Below are 14,363 nucleotides of genomic sequence, written 5' to 3'. Positions count from 1 at the left end.
TGCACTCACATGCTCTGTCCATGTCTACCTGCTCTGTCTTGGTCTACCTGCACTCACACGCTCTGTCTATGTGTACCTGCTCTATCTATGTCTACCTGCGCTGTCTTGGTCTACCTGCACTCACATGCTCTGTCTAGGTCTACCTGCTCTATCTATGTCTACCTGCTCTGTCTAGGTCTACCTGCACTCACATGCTCTGTCTATGTCTACCTGCTCTATCTATGTCTACCTGCTCTGTCTTGGTCTACCTGCACTCACATGCTCTGTCTATGTCTACCTGCTCTATCTATGTCTACCTGCTCTGTCTTGGTCTACCTGCACTCACATGCTCTGTCTAGGTCTACCTGCACTCACATGCTCTGTCTATGTCTACCTGCTCTATCTATGTCTACCTGCTCTGTATAGGCCTACCTGCTCTGTCTAGGTCTACCAGCTCTGACTAGGTCTACCTGCTCTGTCTAGGCCTACCTGCTCTGTCTAGGTCTACCTGCTCTGTCTAGGTCTACCTGTACACACCTGCTCTGTCTAGGTCTACCTGCTCTGTCTAGGTCTACCTGCTCTGTCTAGGTCTACCTGTACTCACCTGCTCTGTCTAGGTCTACCTACTCTGTCTAGGCCTACCTGTACTCACCTGTTCTGTCTAGGTCTACCTGTACTCACCTGCTCTGTCTAGGTCTACCTGCTCTGTCTTGGTCTACCTGTACTCACCTGTTCTGTCTATGTCTACCTGCTCTGTCTTGGTCTACCTGCACTCACATGCTCTGTCCATGTCTACCTGCTCTGTCTTGGTCTACCTGCACTCACACGCTCTGTCTATGTGTACCTGCTCTATCTATGTCTACCTGCGCTGTCTTGGTCTACCTGCACTCACATGCTCTGTCTAGGTCTACCTGCTCTATCTATGTCTACCTGCTCTGTCTAGGTCTACCTGCACTCACATGCTCTGTCTATGTCTACCTGCTCTATCTATGTCTACCTGCTCTGTCTTGGTCTACCTGCACTCACATGCTCTGTCTATGTCTACCTGCTCTATCTATGTCTACCTGCTCTGTCTTGGTCTACCTGCACTCACATGCTCTGTCTAGGTCTACCTGCACTCACATGCTCTGTCTATGTCTACCTGCTCTATCTATGTCTACCTGCTCTGTCTTGGTCTACCTGCACTCACATGCTCTGTCCATGTCTACCTGCTCTGTCTTGGTCTACCTGCACTCACACGCTCTGTCTATGTGTACCTGCTCTATCTATGTCTACCTGCGCTGTCTTGGTCTACCTGCACTCACATGCTCTGTCTAGGTCTACCTGCTCTATCTATGTCTACCTGCTCTGTCTAGGTCTACCTGCACTCACATGCTCTGTCTATGTCTACCTGCTCTATCTATGTCTACCTGCTCTGTCTTGGTCTACCTGCACTCACATGCTCTGTCTATGTCTACCTGCTCTATCTATGTCTACCTGCTCTGTCTTGGTCTACCTGCACTCACATGCTCTGTCTAGGTCTACCTGCACTCACATGCTCTGTCTATGTCTACCTGCTCTATCTATGTCTACCTGCTCTGTATAGGCCTACCTGCTCTGTCTAGGTCTACCAGCTCTGACTAGGTCTACCTGCTCTGTCTAGGCCTACCTGCTCTGTCTAGGTCTACCTGCTCTGTCTAGGTCTACCTGTACACACCTGCTCTGTCTAGGTCTACCTGCTCTGTCTAGGTCTACCTGCTCTGTCTAGGTCTACCTGTACTCACCTGCTCTGTCTAGGTCTACCTACTCTGTCTAGGCCTACCTGTACTCACCTGTTCTGTCTAGGTCTACCTGTACTCACCTGCTCTGTCTAGGTCTACCTGCTCTGTCTTGGTCTACCTGCACTCACATGCTCTGTCCATGTCTACCTGCTCTGTCTTGGTCTACCTGCACTCACACGCTCTGTCTATGTGTACCTGCTCTATCTATGTCTACCTGCGCTGTCTTGGTCTACCTGCACTCACATGCTCTGTCTAGGTCTACCTGCTCTATCTATGTCTACCTGCTCTGTCTAGGTCTACCTGCACTCACATGCTCTGTCTATGTCTACCTGCTCTATCTATGTCTACCTGCTCTGTCTTGGTCTACCTGCACTCACATGCTCTGTCTATGTCTACCTGCTCTATCTATGTCTACCTGCTCTGTCTTGGTCTACCTGCACTCACATGCTCTGTCTAGGTCTACCTGCACTCACATGCTCTGTCTATGTCTACCTGCTCTATCTATGTCTACCTGCTCTGTATAGGCCTACCTGCTCTGTCTAGGTCTACCAGCTCTGACTAGGTCTACCTGCTCTGTCTAGGCCTACCTGCTCTGTCTAGGTCTACCTGCTCTGTCTAGGTCTACCTGTACACACCTGCTCTGTCTAGGTCTACCTGCTCTGTCTAGGTCTACCTGCTCTGTCTAGGTCTACCTGTACTCACCTGCTCTGTCTAGGTCTACCTACTCTGTCTATGCCTACCTGTACTCACCTGTTCTGTCTAGGTCTACCTGTACTCACCTGCTCTGTCTAGGTCTACCTGCTCTGTCTTGGTCTACCTGTACTCACCTGTTCTGTCTATGTCTACCTGCTCTGTCTTGGTCTACCTGCACTCACATGCTCTGTCCATGTCTACCTGCTCTGTCTTGGTCTACCTGCACTCACACGCTCTGTCTATGTGTACCTGCTCTATCTATGTCTACCTGCGCTGTCTTGGTCTACCTGCACTCACATGCTCTGTCTAGGTCTACCTGCTCTATCTATGTCTACCTGCTCTGTCTAGGTCTACCTGCACTCACATGCTCTGTCTATGTCTACCTGCTCTATCTATGTCTACCTGCTCTGTCTTGGTCTACCTGCACTCACATGCTCTGTCTATGTCTACCTGCTCTATCTATGTCTACCTGCTCTGTCTTGGTCTACCTGCACTCACATGCTCTGTCTAGGTCTACCTGCACTCACATGCTCTGTCTATGTCTACCTGCTCTATCTATGTCTACCTGCTCTGTCTTGGTCTACCTGCACTCACTTGCTCTGTCTAGACTGACTCATTAATTACTGTTGTTGTCATGTTCTGTTGCATAATTTAACAAGTGTGTCACTAGCAGGATACTCTCAGATTATAAATCAACAGTCTGGCTCTAGATTACACCTCTATACATACTTTACATTGATTGTGAGATCAGACATAATATCTATAGATAGATATAGATATATCTATCTATAGACTATAACCCCAGTTTTCATTGTCAGATGTTGCTTTCATTTTCACACGTCTAAATTGTAAACCTTCTTTTTTTTCAATTCCACAATAAATGAACACCAAAATACAGTGATCTGTCTTCTCAGACACAAATTCTCAGGTGGGCGGGGCTTTGCTATGCATCGGACTGATTCACAAGATGATATCCGTTTCCTCTGTGTGCCGACCCTCTATTCCTTCTGATTTCAAGAGATTCCTCTCTCTCATGCTATCCTCTGTGTCTCTGTCTGTCTCTATCTTTCAATTACATTTCTATTTAATTTAAGTGGCTTTATTGGCATAGGAAACGTGTTTATGCACACTGTGGTTTATCAAAATTTGATTATTAAAAAAAAAATCTTCGTAGGAAATATGTGTTTCTCTAATATGGTCATACATTGGGCAGGAGGTTATGAAGTGCAGCTCAGTTTCCACCTCATTTTGTGGACAGTGAGCACATAGCCTGTCTTCTCTTGAGAGCCATGTCTGCCTACGGTGGCCTTTCTCAATAGCAAGGCTACGCTCACTGAGTCTGTACATAGTCAAAGCTTTCCTTAAGTTTGGGTCAGTCACAGTGGTCAGGTATTCTGCCGCTGTGTACTCTCTGTGTAGGGCCAAATAGCATTCTAGTTTGCTCTGTTTTTTTGTTAATTCTTTTCAATTCAATCTTTTTGTTTTCTCATGATTTGGTTTGGTCTAATTGTGTTTCTGTCCTGGGGCTCTGTGGGGTCTGTTTGTGAACACCAGAATTTGCAAATAAATTCATTAAAAATCCTACAATGTGATTTTCAAGATTTTTTTTCTCATTTTGTCTGTCATAGTTGAAGTGTACCTATGATGAAAATTACAGGCCTCTCTCATCTTTGTAAGTGGGAGAACTTGCACAATTGGTGGATGACTAAATACTTTTTTGCCCAACTGTATTTCACTGGTCACCCCCAAAGCCAATTCCTCCTTCGGCCGCCTTTCCTTCCAGTTCTCTGCTGCCAATGACTGGAACGAACTGAAAAAAATCACTGAAGCTGGGGACTCATATCTCCCTCACTAGCTTTAAGCACCAGCTGTCAGAGCAGCTCACAGATCACTGCACCTATTTTGCTCCTTTACACCCCAGTATCTCTACTTGCACACTCATCTTCTACACATCTATCACTCCAGTGTTTAATTGCTATATTGTAATTATTTCCCACTATGGCCTATTTATTGCCTTACCTCCATTATGCTGTATATAGACGTTTTCTACTGTATCATTGACTGTATGTTTGTTTACTCCATGTGTAACTCTGTTGTTTGTGTCGAACTGCTTTGCTTTATCTTGGCCAGGTCGCAGTTGTAAATGAGAACTTGTTATCAACTGGCCTACCTGGTTACATTTTTAAATGTAAAATTTTCAAAACAGTGGACATTTGACTGATTCTAGTAGGGTGAGACCGGGTGCTGCAGACGGTTCTACTGCCCTCTCCTATTTGTTGATACATATGTTGAAGAGGGTGGGGCTTTAGCTGCATCCCTGTCTCACCCCCCTACCCTGTGGAAAGAAATGTTTGTGTTTTTTTAGCCAATTTTAACCGCTCACTTGTTTGTGTACATGGATTTTACAATGTTGTATGTTTTTCCCCAAAACCACTTTCCATCCATTTGTATAGCAAACTCTCATGCCAATTTGAGTCTAAGGCTTTTTTGAAATCCACAAAGCATGAGAACACTTTGCCTTGGTTTTGGTTTGTTTGTTTGTCTGTCTTTTAGGGTGTGCAAGTTGAAAATGTGGTCTGTCATACGATAATTTGGTTAAAAGCCAATTTGACATTTGCTCAGTACATCGTCTTCGATGAGAAATGGTCTGCTGTTAAGGATGGTGCAGAGGATTTTCCAAAGGTTGCTGTTGACGTATTTCCCACGGTAGTTATTGGGGTCAAATTTGTCTCCACTTTTGTGGATTGGGGTGATCAGTCCTTGGTTCCAAATATTGGGGAAGATGCCAGAGCTGAGGATGATGTTAAAGAGTTTAAGTATAGCCAATTGGAATTTGTGGTCTGTATATTTTAAAATTTCCTTTAGGATACCATCAACACCACAGGCCTTTTTGGGTTGGAGGGTTCATATTTTCTCCTGTAGCTCATTCAATGTAATTGGAGAATCCAGTGGGTTCTGGTAGTCTTTAATAGTTGATTCTAAGATTTGTATTTGATCATGTATATGTTTTTGCTGTTTGTTCTTTGTTAGAGAGCCAAATAGATTGGAGAAGTGGCATATACATCTCTGTTTTGGAAAGATAACCCTTCGTGTTGTTGTTTGTTTAAAGTTTTCCAATTTTCCCCAGAAGTATTTAGATTCTATGGATTCTTCATATACATTGAGCTGATTTCTGACATGCTGTTCCTTCTTTTTCCGTAGTGTATTTCTGTATTGTTTTAGTGATTCACCGTAGTGAAGGCGTAGACTCAGGTTTTCAGGGTCTCTATGTTTTTGGTTGGACAGGTTTCTCAATTTCTTTCTTGGGTTTTTGCATTCTTCATCAAATAATTTTGTCATTGTGGTTATTTGTCTTAGGTTGTCTGATTTACATTTGTTGATTTATAGGGAAGCTGACAGATGAAATATACTGTTGAGGTTTTCTACTGCCAAGTTTACAACTTCACTATTACAGTGAAACATTTTGTCCAGGAAATTGTCTAGAAGGGATTGAATTTGTTGCTGCCTAATTGTTTTTTGGTAGACTTCCACACTATTTTCCTTCCATTTCTTAATATTATTCAATTCCTTTGACTTTGATGCTTCATGACTGAGCATAGCTCTGTTCAAGTAGCTTGTGATTTTGCTGTGATCTGATAGGGGTGTCAGTGGACTGACTGTGAACGCTCTGAGAGACTCTGGGTTGAGGTCGGTGATAAAGTAGTCTACAGTACTACTGCCAAGAAATGAGCTATAGGTGTACCTACTGAACCATTAAAGCCTCTCTCTCTCTCTCTCTCTTTCAATCTCTCTCAATTCAATTTAATTTCAATTTAAGGGGCTTTATTGGCATGAGAAACACATGTTTACATTACCAAAGCAAGTGAAATAGATGAAATAGTGAAAGTGTAATAAACAATAAAAGATAACAGTAAACATTACACTCACCAAAGTTCCAAAAGAATGTACATTTCAAATGTCATATTATGTCTATATTCAGTGTTGTAAAGGTGTGCAAATAGTTAAAGTACAAAAGGGAAAATAAATCAACATAAATATGGGTTGTATTTACAATGGTGTTTGTTCTTCACTGGTTGTGATTTTCTTGCGGCAACAGGTCATAAATCTCGCTGCTGTGATTGGTCACTTTCTCTCTCTCTCTCTCTTTGTCTGTCTCTCTTCTCCAGATTGGACACATTATCCTGCACAATCCCCAAATGCAACACACTATGTTACCACACAGCTATAAACACACGATAACAAAGGGTTTGTTTGTCTGGAAGTGTGTGTGTGGAAGTCATTATGGGTGTACTACAGTTTCTGATCTAAGGACAATACAAAACCCAGATGATGATGAGGGAAACTGAACCGCACTCCTCCTCTTCATATCCTGACAGGAAATACCTCTTCTCCCAGATACCAGTTCACTTTAGGTTAGTGCTATCTGGAATCCTTGTGAACGTCTCTACCCTTAACCCCAACCCTTACCTTAACCATTACTTAAGCGTTTACATTTTCAACTTCAGTTGGGTGATGTCAGATTTGGGATGTTTCAAGGATCCCATTTAGACTTTTCTGTCCACTTTATGAGGTTTGGGGATAATAACTGTAATAATGGACCCCCAGTTTAATGGCAGCCATTTAATAATGGACACCCAGTTTAATGGTAGTCAGATAATAATGGATCCCCAGTTTAATGGGAACTGTATAATAATGGACCCCCAGTGTAATGGGAACTGTATAATAATGGACCCCCAGTTTAATGGTAGTCAGATAATAATGGATCCCCAGTTTAATGGGAACTGTATAATAATGGACCCCCAGTTTAATGGGAACTGTATAATAATGGACCCCCAGTTTAATGGGAACTGTATAATAATGGACCCCCAGTTTAATGGTAGTCAGATAATAATGGACCCCCAGTTTAATGGGAACTGTATAATAATGGACCCCCAGTGTAATGGGAACTGTATAATAATGGACCCCCAGTTTAATGGTAGTCAGATAATAATGGATCCCCAGTTTAATGGGAACTGTATAATAATGGACCCCAGTTTAATGGGAACTGTATAATAATGGACCCCCAGTTTAATGGGAACTGTATAATAATGGACCCCCAGTTTAATGGTAGTCAGATAATAATGGACCCCCAGTTTAATGGGAACTGTATAATAATGGACCCCCAGTTTAATGGGAACTGTATAATAATGGACCCGCAGTTTAATGGTAGTCAGATAATAATGGACCCCCAGTTTAATGGTAGTCAGATAATAATGGATCCCCAGTTTAATGGTAGTCATATAATAATGGAACCCCAGTTTAATGGGAACTATATATTAATGGACCCCCAGTTTAATGGTAGTCATATAACAATGGACCCCCAGTTTAATGGTAGTCATATAATATTGGACCCCCAGTTTAATGGGAACTGTATAATAATGGACACCCAGTTTAATGGTAGTCAGATAATAATGGACCCCAGTTTAATGGTAGTCAGATAATAATGGATCCCCAGTTTAATGGTAGTCATATAACAATGGACCCCCAGTTTAATGGTAGTCATATAATAATGGACCCCCAGTTTAATGGGAACTGTATAATAATGGACACCCAGTTTAATGGTAGTCAGATAATAATGGACCCCCAGTTTAATGGGAACTGTATAATAATGGACCCCCAGTTTAATGGTAGTCAGATAATAATGGATCCCCAGTTGAATGGTAGTCATATAATAATGGACCCCCAGTTTAATGGGAACTATATATTAATGGACCCCCAGTTTAATGGTAGTCATATAATAATGGAACCCCAGTTTAATGGTAGTCAGATAATAATGGACCCCCAGTTTAATGGTAGTCACATAATAATGGAATCCCAGTTTAATGGTAGTCAGATAATAATGGACCCCCAGTTTAATGGTAGTCAGATAATAATGGACCCCCAGTTTAATGGTAGTCAGATAATAATGGAACCCCAGTTTAATGGTAGTCAGATAATAATGGACCCCCAGTTTAATGGTAGTCAGATAATAATGGAATCCCAGTTTAATGGTAGTCATTTAATAATGGACCCCCAGTTTAATGGTAGTCAGATAATAATGGTCCCCCAGTTTAATGGTAGTCATTTAATAATGGACCCCCAGTTTAATGGTAGTCATTTAATAATGGACCCCCAGTTTAATGGTAGTCAGATAATAATGGACCCCCAGTTTAATGGTAGTCAGATAATAATGGACCCCCAGTTTAATGGTAGTCATTTAATAATGGACCCCCAGTTTAATGGTAGTCAGATAATAATGGACCCCCAGTTTAATGGTAGTCAGATAATAATGGACCCCCAGTTTAATGGTAGTCAGATAATAATGGACCCCCAGTTTAATGGTAGTCAGATAATAATGGAACCCCAGTTTAATGGTAGTCAGATAATAATGGACCCCCAGTTTAATGGTAGTCAGATAATAATGGACCCCCAGTTTAATGGTAGTCAGATAATAATGGACCCCCAGTTTAATGGTAGTCAGATAATAATGGACCCCCAGTTTAATGGTAGTCAGATAATAATGGACCCCCAGTTTAATGGTAGTCATTTAATAATGGACCCCCAGTTTAATGGTAGTCAGATAATAATGGACCCCCAGTTTAATGGTAGTCAGATAATAATGGACCCCCAGTTTAATGGTAGTCATATAATAATGGACCCCCAGTTTAATGGTAATCGTATAATAATGGACCCCCAGTTTAATGGTAGTCGTATAATAATGGACCCCCAGTTTAATGGTAGTCAGATAATAATGGACCCCCAGTTTAATGGTAGTCAGATAATAATGGACCCCCAGTTTAATGGTAGTCAGATAATAATGGACCCCCAGTTTAATGGGAACTATATATTAATGGACCCCCAGTTTAATGGTCGTCAGATAATAATGGACCCCCAGTTTAATGGGAACTATATAATAATGGACCCCCAGTTTAATGGTAGTCAGATAATAATGGACCCCCAGTTTAATGGTAGTCATATAATAATGGACCCCCAGTTTAATGGGAACTATATTTTAATGGACCCCCAGTTTAATGGTAGTCAGATAATAATGGACCCCCAGTTTAATGGGAACTGTATAATAATGGACCCCCAGTTTAATGGGAACTGTATAATAATGGACCCCCAGTTTAATGGGAACTGTATAATAATGGACCCCCAGTTTAATGGTAGTCAGATAATAATGGACCCCCAGTTTAATGGTAGTCATATAATAATGGACCCCCAGTTTAATGGGAACTATATATTAATGGACCCCCAGTTTAATGGTAGTCAGATAATAATGGATCCCCAGTTTAATGGGAACTGTATAATAATGGACCCCCAGTTTAATGGGAACTGTATAATAATGGACCCCCAGTTTAATGGGAACTGTATAATAATGGACCCCCAGTTTAATGGTAGTCAGATAATAATGGACCCCCAGTTTAATGGGAACTGTATAATAATGGACCCCCAGTTTAATGGGAACTGTATAATAATGGACCCCCAGTTTAATGGTAGTCAGATAATAATGGACCCCCAGTTTAATGGGAACTGTATAATAATGGACCCCCAGTTTAATGGGAACTGTATAATAATGGACCCGCAGTTTAATGGTAGTCAGATAATAATGGACCCCCAGTTTAATGGTAGTCAGATAATAATGGACCCCAGTTTAATGGTAGTCAGATAATAATGGATCCCCAGTTTAATGGTAGTCATATAATAATGGAACCCCAGTTTAATGGGAACTATATATTAATGGACCCCCAGTTTAATGGTAGTCATATAACAATGGACCCCCAGTTTAATGGTAGTCATATAATAATGGACCCCCAGTTTAATGGGAACTGTATAATAATGGACACCCAGTTTAATGGTAGTCAGATAATAATGGACCCCCAGTTTAATGGGAACTGTATAATAATGGACCCCCAGTTTAATGGTAGTCAGATAATAATGGATCCCCAGTTGAATGGTAGTCATATAATAATGGACCCCCAGTTTAATGGGAACTATATATTAATGGACCCCCAGTTTAATGGTAGTCATATAATAATGGACCCCCAGTTTAATGGTAGTCAGATAATAATGGACCCCCAGTTTAATGGTAGTCAGATAATAATGGACCCCCAGTTTAATGGTAGTCAGATAATAATGGACCCCCAGTTTAATGGTAGTCAGATAATAATGGACCCCCAGTTTAATGGGAACTGTATAATAATGGACCCCCAGTTTAATGGTAGTCAGATAATAATGGATCCCCAGTTGAATGGTAGTCATATAATAATGGACCCCCAGTTTAATGGGAACTATATATTAATGGACCCCCAGTTTAATGGTAGTCATATAATAATGGAACCCCAGTTTAATGGTAGTCAGATAATAATGGACCCCCAGTTTAATGGTAGTCACATAATAATGGAATCCCAGTTTAATGGTAGTCAGATAATAATGGACCCCCAGTTTAATGGTAGTCAGATAATAATGGACCCCCAGTTTAATGGTAGTCAGATAATAATGGAACCCCAGTTTAATGGTAGTCAGATAATAATGGACCCCCAGTTTAATGGTAGTCAGATAATAATGGAATCCCAGTTTAATGGTAGTCATTTAATAATGGACCCCCAGTTTAATGGTAGTCAGATAATAATGGTCCCCCAGTTTAATGGTAGTCATTTAATAATGGACCCCCAGTTTAATGGTAGTCATTTAATAATGGACCCCCAGTTTAATGGTAGTCAGATAATAATGGACCCCCAGTTTAATGGTAGTCAGATAATAATGGACCCCCAGTTTAATGGTAGTCAGATAATAATGGAACCCCAGTTTAATGGTAGTCAGATAATAATGGACCCCCAGTTTAATGGTAGTCAGATAATAATGGACCCCCAGTTTAATGGTAGTCAGATAATAATGGACCCCCAGTTTAATGGTAGTCAGATAATAATGGAACCCCAGTTTAATGGTAGTCAGATAATAATGGACCCCCAGTTTAATGGTAGTCAGATAATAATGGACCCCCAGTTTAATGGTAGTCAGATAATAATGGACCCCCAGTTTAATGGTAGTCAGATAATAATGGACCCCCAGTTTAATGGTAGTCAGATAATAATGGACCCCCAGTTTAATGGTAGTCATTTAATAATGGACCCCCAGTTTAATGGTAGTCAGATAATAATGGACCCCCAGTTTAATGGTAGTCAGATAATAATGGACCCCCAGTTTAATGGTAGTCATATAATAATGGACCCCCAGTTTAATGGTAATCGTATAATAATGGACCCCCAGTTTAATGGTAGTCGTATAATAATGGACCCCCAGTTTAATGGTAGTCAGATAATAATGGACCCCCAGTTTAATGGTAGTCAGATAATAATGGACCCCCAGTTTAATGGTAGTCAGATAATAATGGACCCCCAGTTTAATGGGAACTATATATTAATGGACCCCCAGTTTAATGGTCGTCAGATAATAATGGACCCCCAGTTTAATGGGAACTATATAATAATGGACCCCCAGTTTAATGGTAGTCAGATAATAATGGACCCCCAGTTTAATGGTAGTCATATAATAATGGACCCCCAGTTTAATGGTCGTCAGATAATAATGGACCCCCAGTTTAATGGTAGTCAGATAATAATGGACCCCCAGTTTAATGGTCGTCAGATAATAATGGACCCCCAGTTTAATGGTAATCGTACTTGATCTCTTTGATGCAGTCGGCCTTTTCTGATCCTCAGGTCTTCTAGCTGCTCACTGTATTTGGTAGAGTCAATGAACCAAGGCATTCAAAACAGGCAGAGCATTATAGTAACTAACTCAAGGTAGGTCAACCAGCGTCCTATTAAACTAAAGCTGCATTTGGTACCCATGACCTTTAACTGTTCATTCCAGGTGAAGCTGGTTAAGAGAACGCCACGAGAGTGCAAATCTGTCATCAAGGCAAAGGGTGGCTACTTTGAATAATCTCAAATAAAAAAAATATTTTGATTTGTTTAACACTTTTTTTTAGTTACTACATGATTCCATATGTGTTATTTCATAGTTTTGATGTCTTCACTATTATTCTACAATATAGAAAATAGTTTTAAAAAATTAAGAAGAAAACTCTTTAACGGGTAGGTGTTGTAAAACGTTTAACCGGTAGTCAACATCCATATGTGATCTCTGTGGAAATATAAACCAACCACCATGCTCTTACCACCTGAGCCACACAGTTCAACGAACCTCTATCCTTTACAAACTTCTCTCTCCTTGACACACTATTCCTGACCGACCTGTATGTTGAGGCGTCCTCTGTGTGCTCCCAGCCCGTAACGTCTCATCGTGGAGGCATGGAGCTGAAAGTCATCAATCTTCAGGGTCTCTAGTCCCATTGGAGGGCATTCTGAAGGAACAAAACCACACGGTTAGTACTGTGAAGGATCTAAACTACATGGTTAGTACTGTGAAGGAACTAAACCACATGGTTAGTACTGTGAAGGATCTAAACTACATGGTCAGTACTGTGAAGGAACTAAACCACATGGATAGTACTGTGAAGGATCTAAACCACATGTTTAGTACTGTGAAGGAACTAAACCACATGGTCAGTACTGTGAAGGAACTAAACCACATGGTTAGTACTGTGAAGGAACTAAACCACATGGTTAGTACTGTGAAGGATCTAAACTACATGGTTAGTACTGTGAAGGAACTAAACCACACGGATAGTACTGTGAAGGAACTAAACCACATGGTCAGTACTGTGAAGGAACTAAACCACACGGATAGTACTGTGAAGGAACTAAACCACACGGATAGTACTGTGAAGGAACTAAACCACATGGTTAGTACTCTGGTCTCCAGTCCAATGGGAGGGCATTCTGATTGGTTAGTACTCTGGTCTCCAGTCCAATGGGAGGGCATTCTGATTGGTTAGTACTGTGGAACCATTATCAGGGCTGACCAATAAAAAGAGGTAGAAGATGAGACGGCTAAGATGCTGGAATTAGAGACACACCAATCAATACACACACACACACACACACACACACACACACACACACACACACACTGTTCACCCACGAGTACGTGGCAAAACACGACTCCATCATCGTTTGTTGACAACCCGACAGTGGTAGTTCTGATCAGTGACGACAATGAGACAGCCTACAGGGAGGAGGTCAGAGACCTGGCAGTGTGTTGTCGGGACAACAACCTCTCCCTCAACATCAGCAGGACCAAGGAGCTGATAGTGGACTGCAGGAAACAGGGGGGGGGGGGGGGGGGCACGACCCCCCATCCACATTGACGTGGCTGCAGAGGAGAGGGTCAATCGCTTCAAGAGGACACATCACAGCGACTGAAGCGACTGAAGAAATTTGTCTTGGCCCCTCAGATCTTCAACAACGTCTATAGATGCACCATTGAGAGCATCTGGTCTGGCTGCATCACCGCCTGGTACGGCAACTGCACCGGCCTCAACCACAAGAGGGTGGTGCGGACGGCCCAGTACATCACTGGGAGTGAGCTCCCTGCCCCACAAGACATTTTACACCACGCGTCTCAGGAAGGCCCGGAAGATCGTCAAGGACTCCAGTCAACCGAGCTACGGACTGTTCACTCCGTTACCATCTGGCAAACGGGATCGGAGTGTCGGGTCGGAGCTTCTACCAGCAGACCATCAGACTGCTGAACAGATAACCCAAGCTGTCTACCGGCTCAGACCTGCTGTTCATCTGCACCTTAGAGACTATTCACATAGACACACACACACATTCTTCGCTGCTGTGTGTGTGTGTGTGTGTGTGTGTGTGTGTGTGTGTGTGTGTGTGTGTGTGTGTGTGTGTGTGTGTGTGCAGTATATACTATTTATTAAACTGCTTTGCCAAAAAGAAGCTGCCCTACCAAGACACTGCCCTACCAAGATAATGCTCTATCAAGACACTG

General features: G+C 42.0%; 1 protein-coding gene across 1 annotated transcript in view; it reads right to left on the bottom strand.

The window, feature by feature from the left end:
- The window catches only part of LOC139381772 (carboxypeptidase X (M14 family), member 2), a 102,655-nt gene that overhangs the window by 49,926 nt on the left and 38,366 nt on the right, over positions 1 to 14,363 (bottom strand). Inside the window, exon 3 of the mRNA XM_071125524.1 lies at positions 12,710 to 12,819. Coding sequence (XP_070981625.1) covers positions 12,710 to 12,819 — 110 coding nt within the window. The remainder of the gene's footprint in view (positions 1 to 12,709; positions 12,820 to 14,363) is intronic.

Source organism: Oncorhynchus clarkii, chromosome 23 (assembly GCF_045791955.1).
Source record: "Oncorhynchus clarkii lewisi isolate Uvic-CL-2024 chromosome 23, UVic_Ocla_1.0, whole genome shotgun sequence".
Taxonomy (NCBI): Eukaryota; Metazoa; Chordata; class Actinopteri; order Salmoniformes; family Salmonidae; genus Oncorhynchus; species Oncorhynchus clarkii.
Note: the sequence above shows the minus strand (reverse complement) of the source record. Positions and strands in the feature narration are given on the sequence as shown.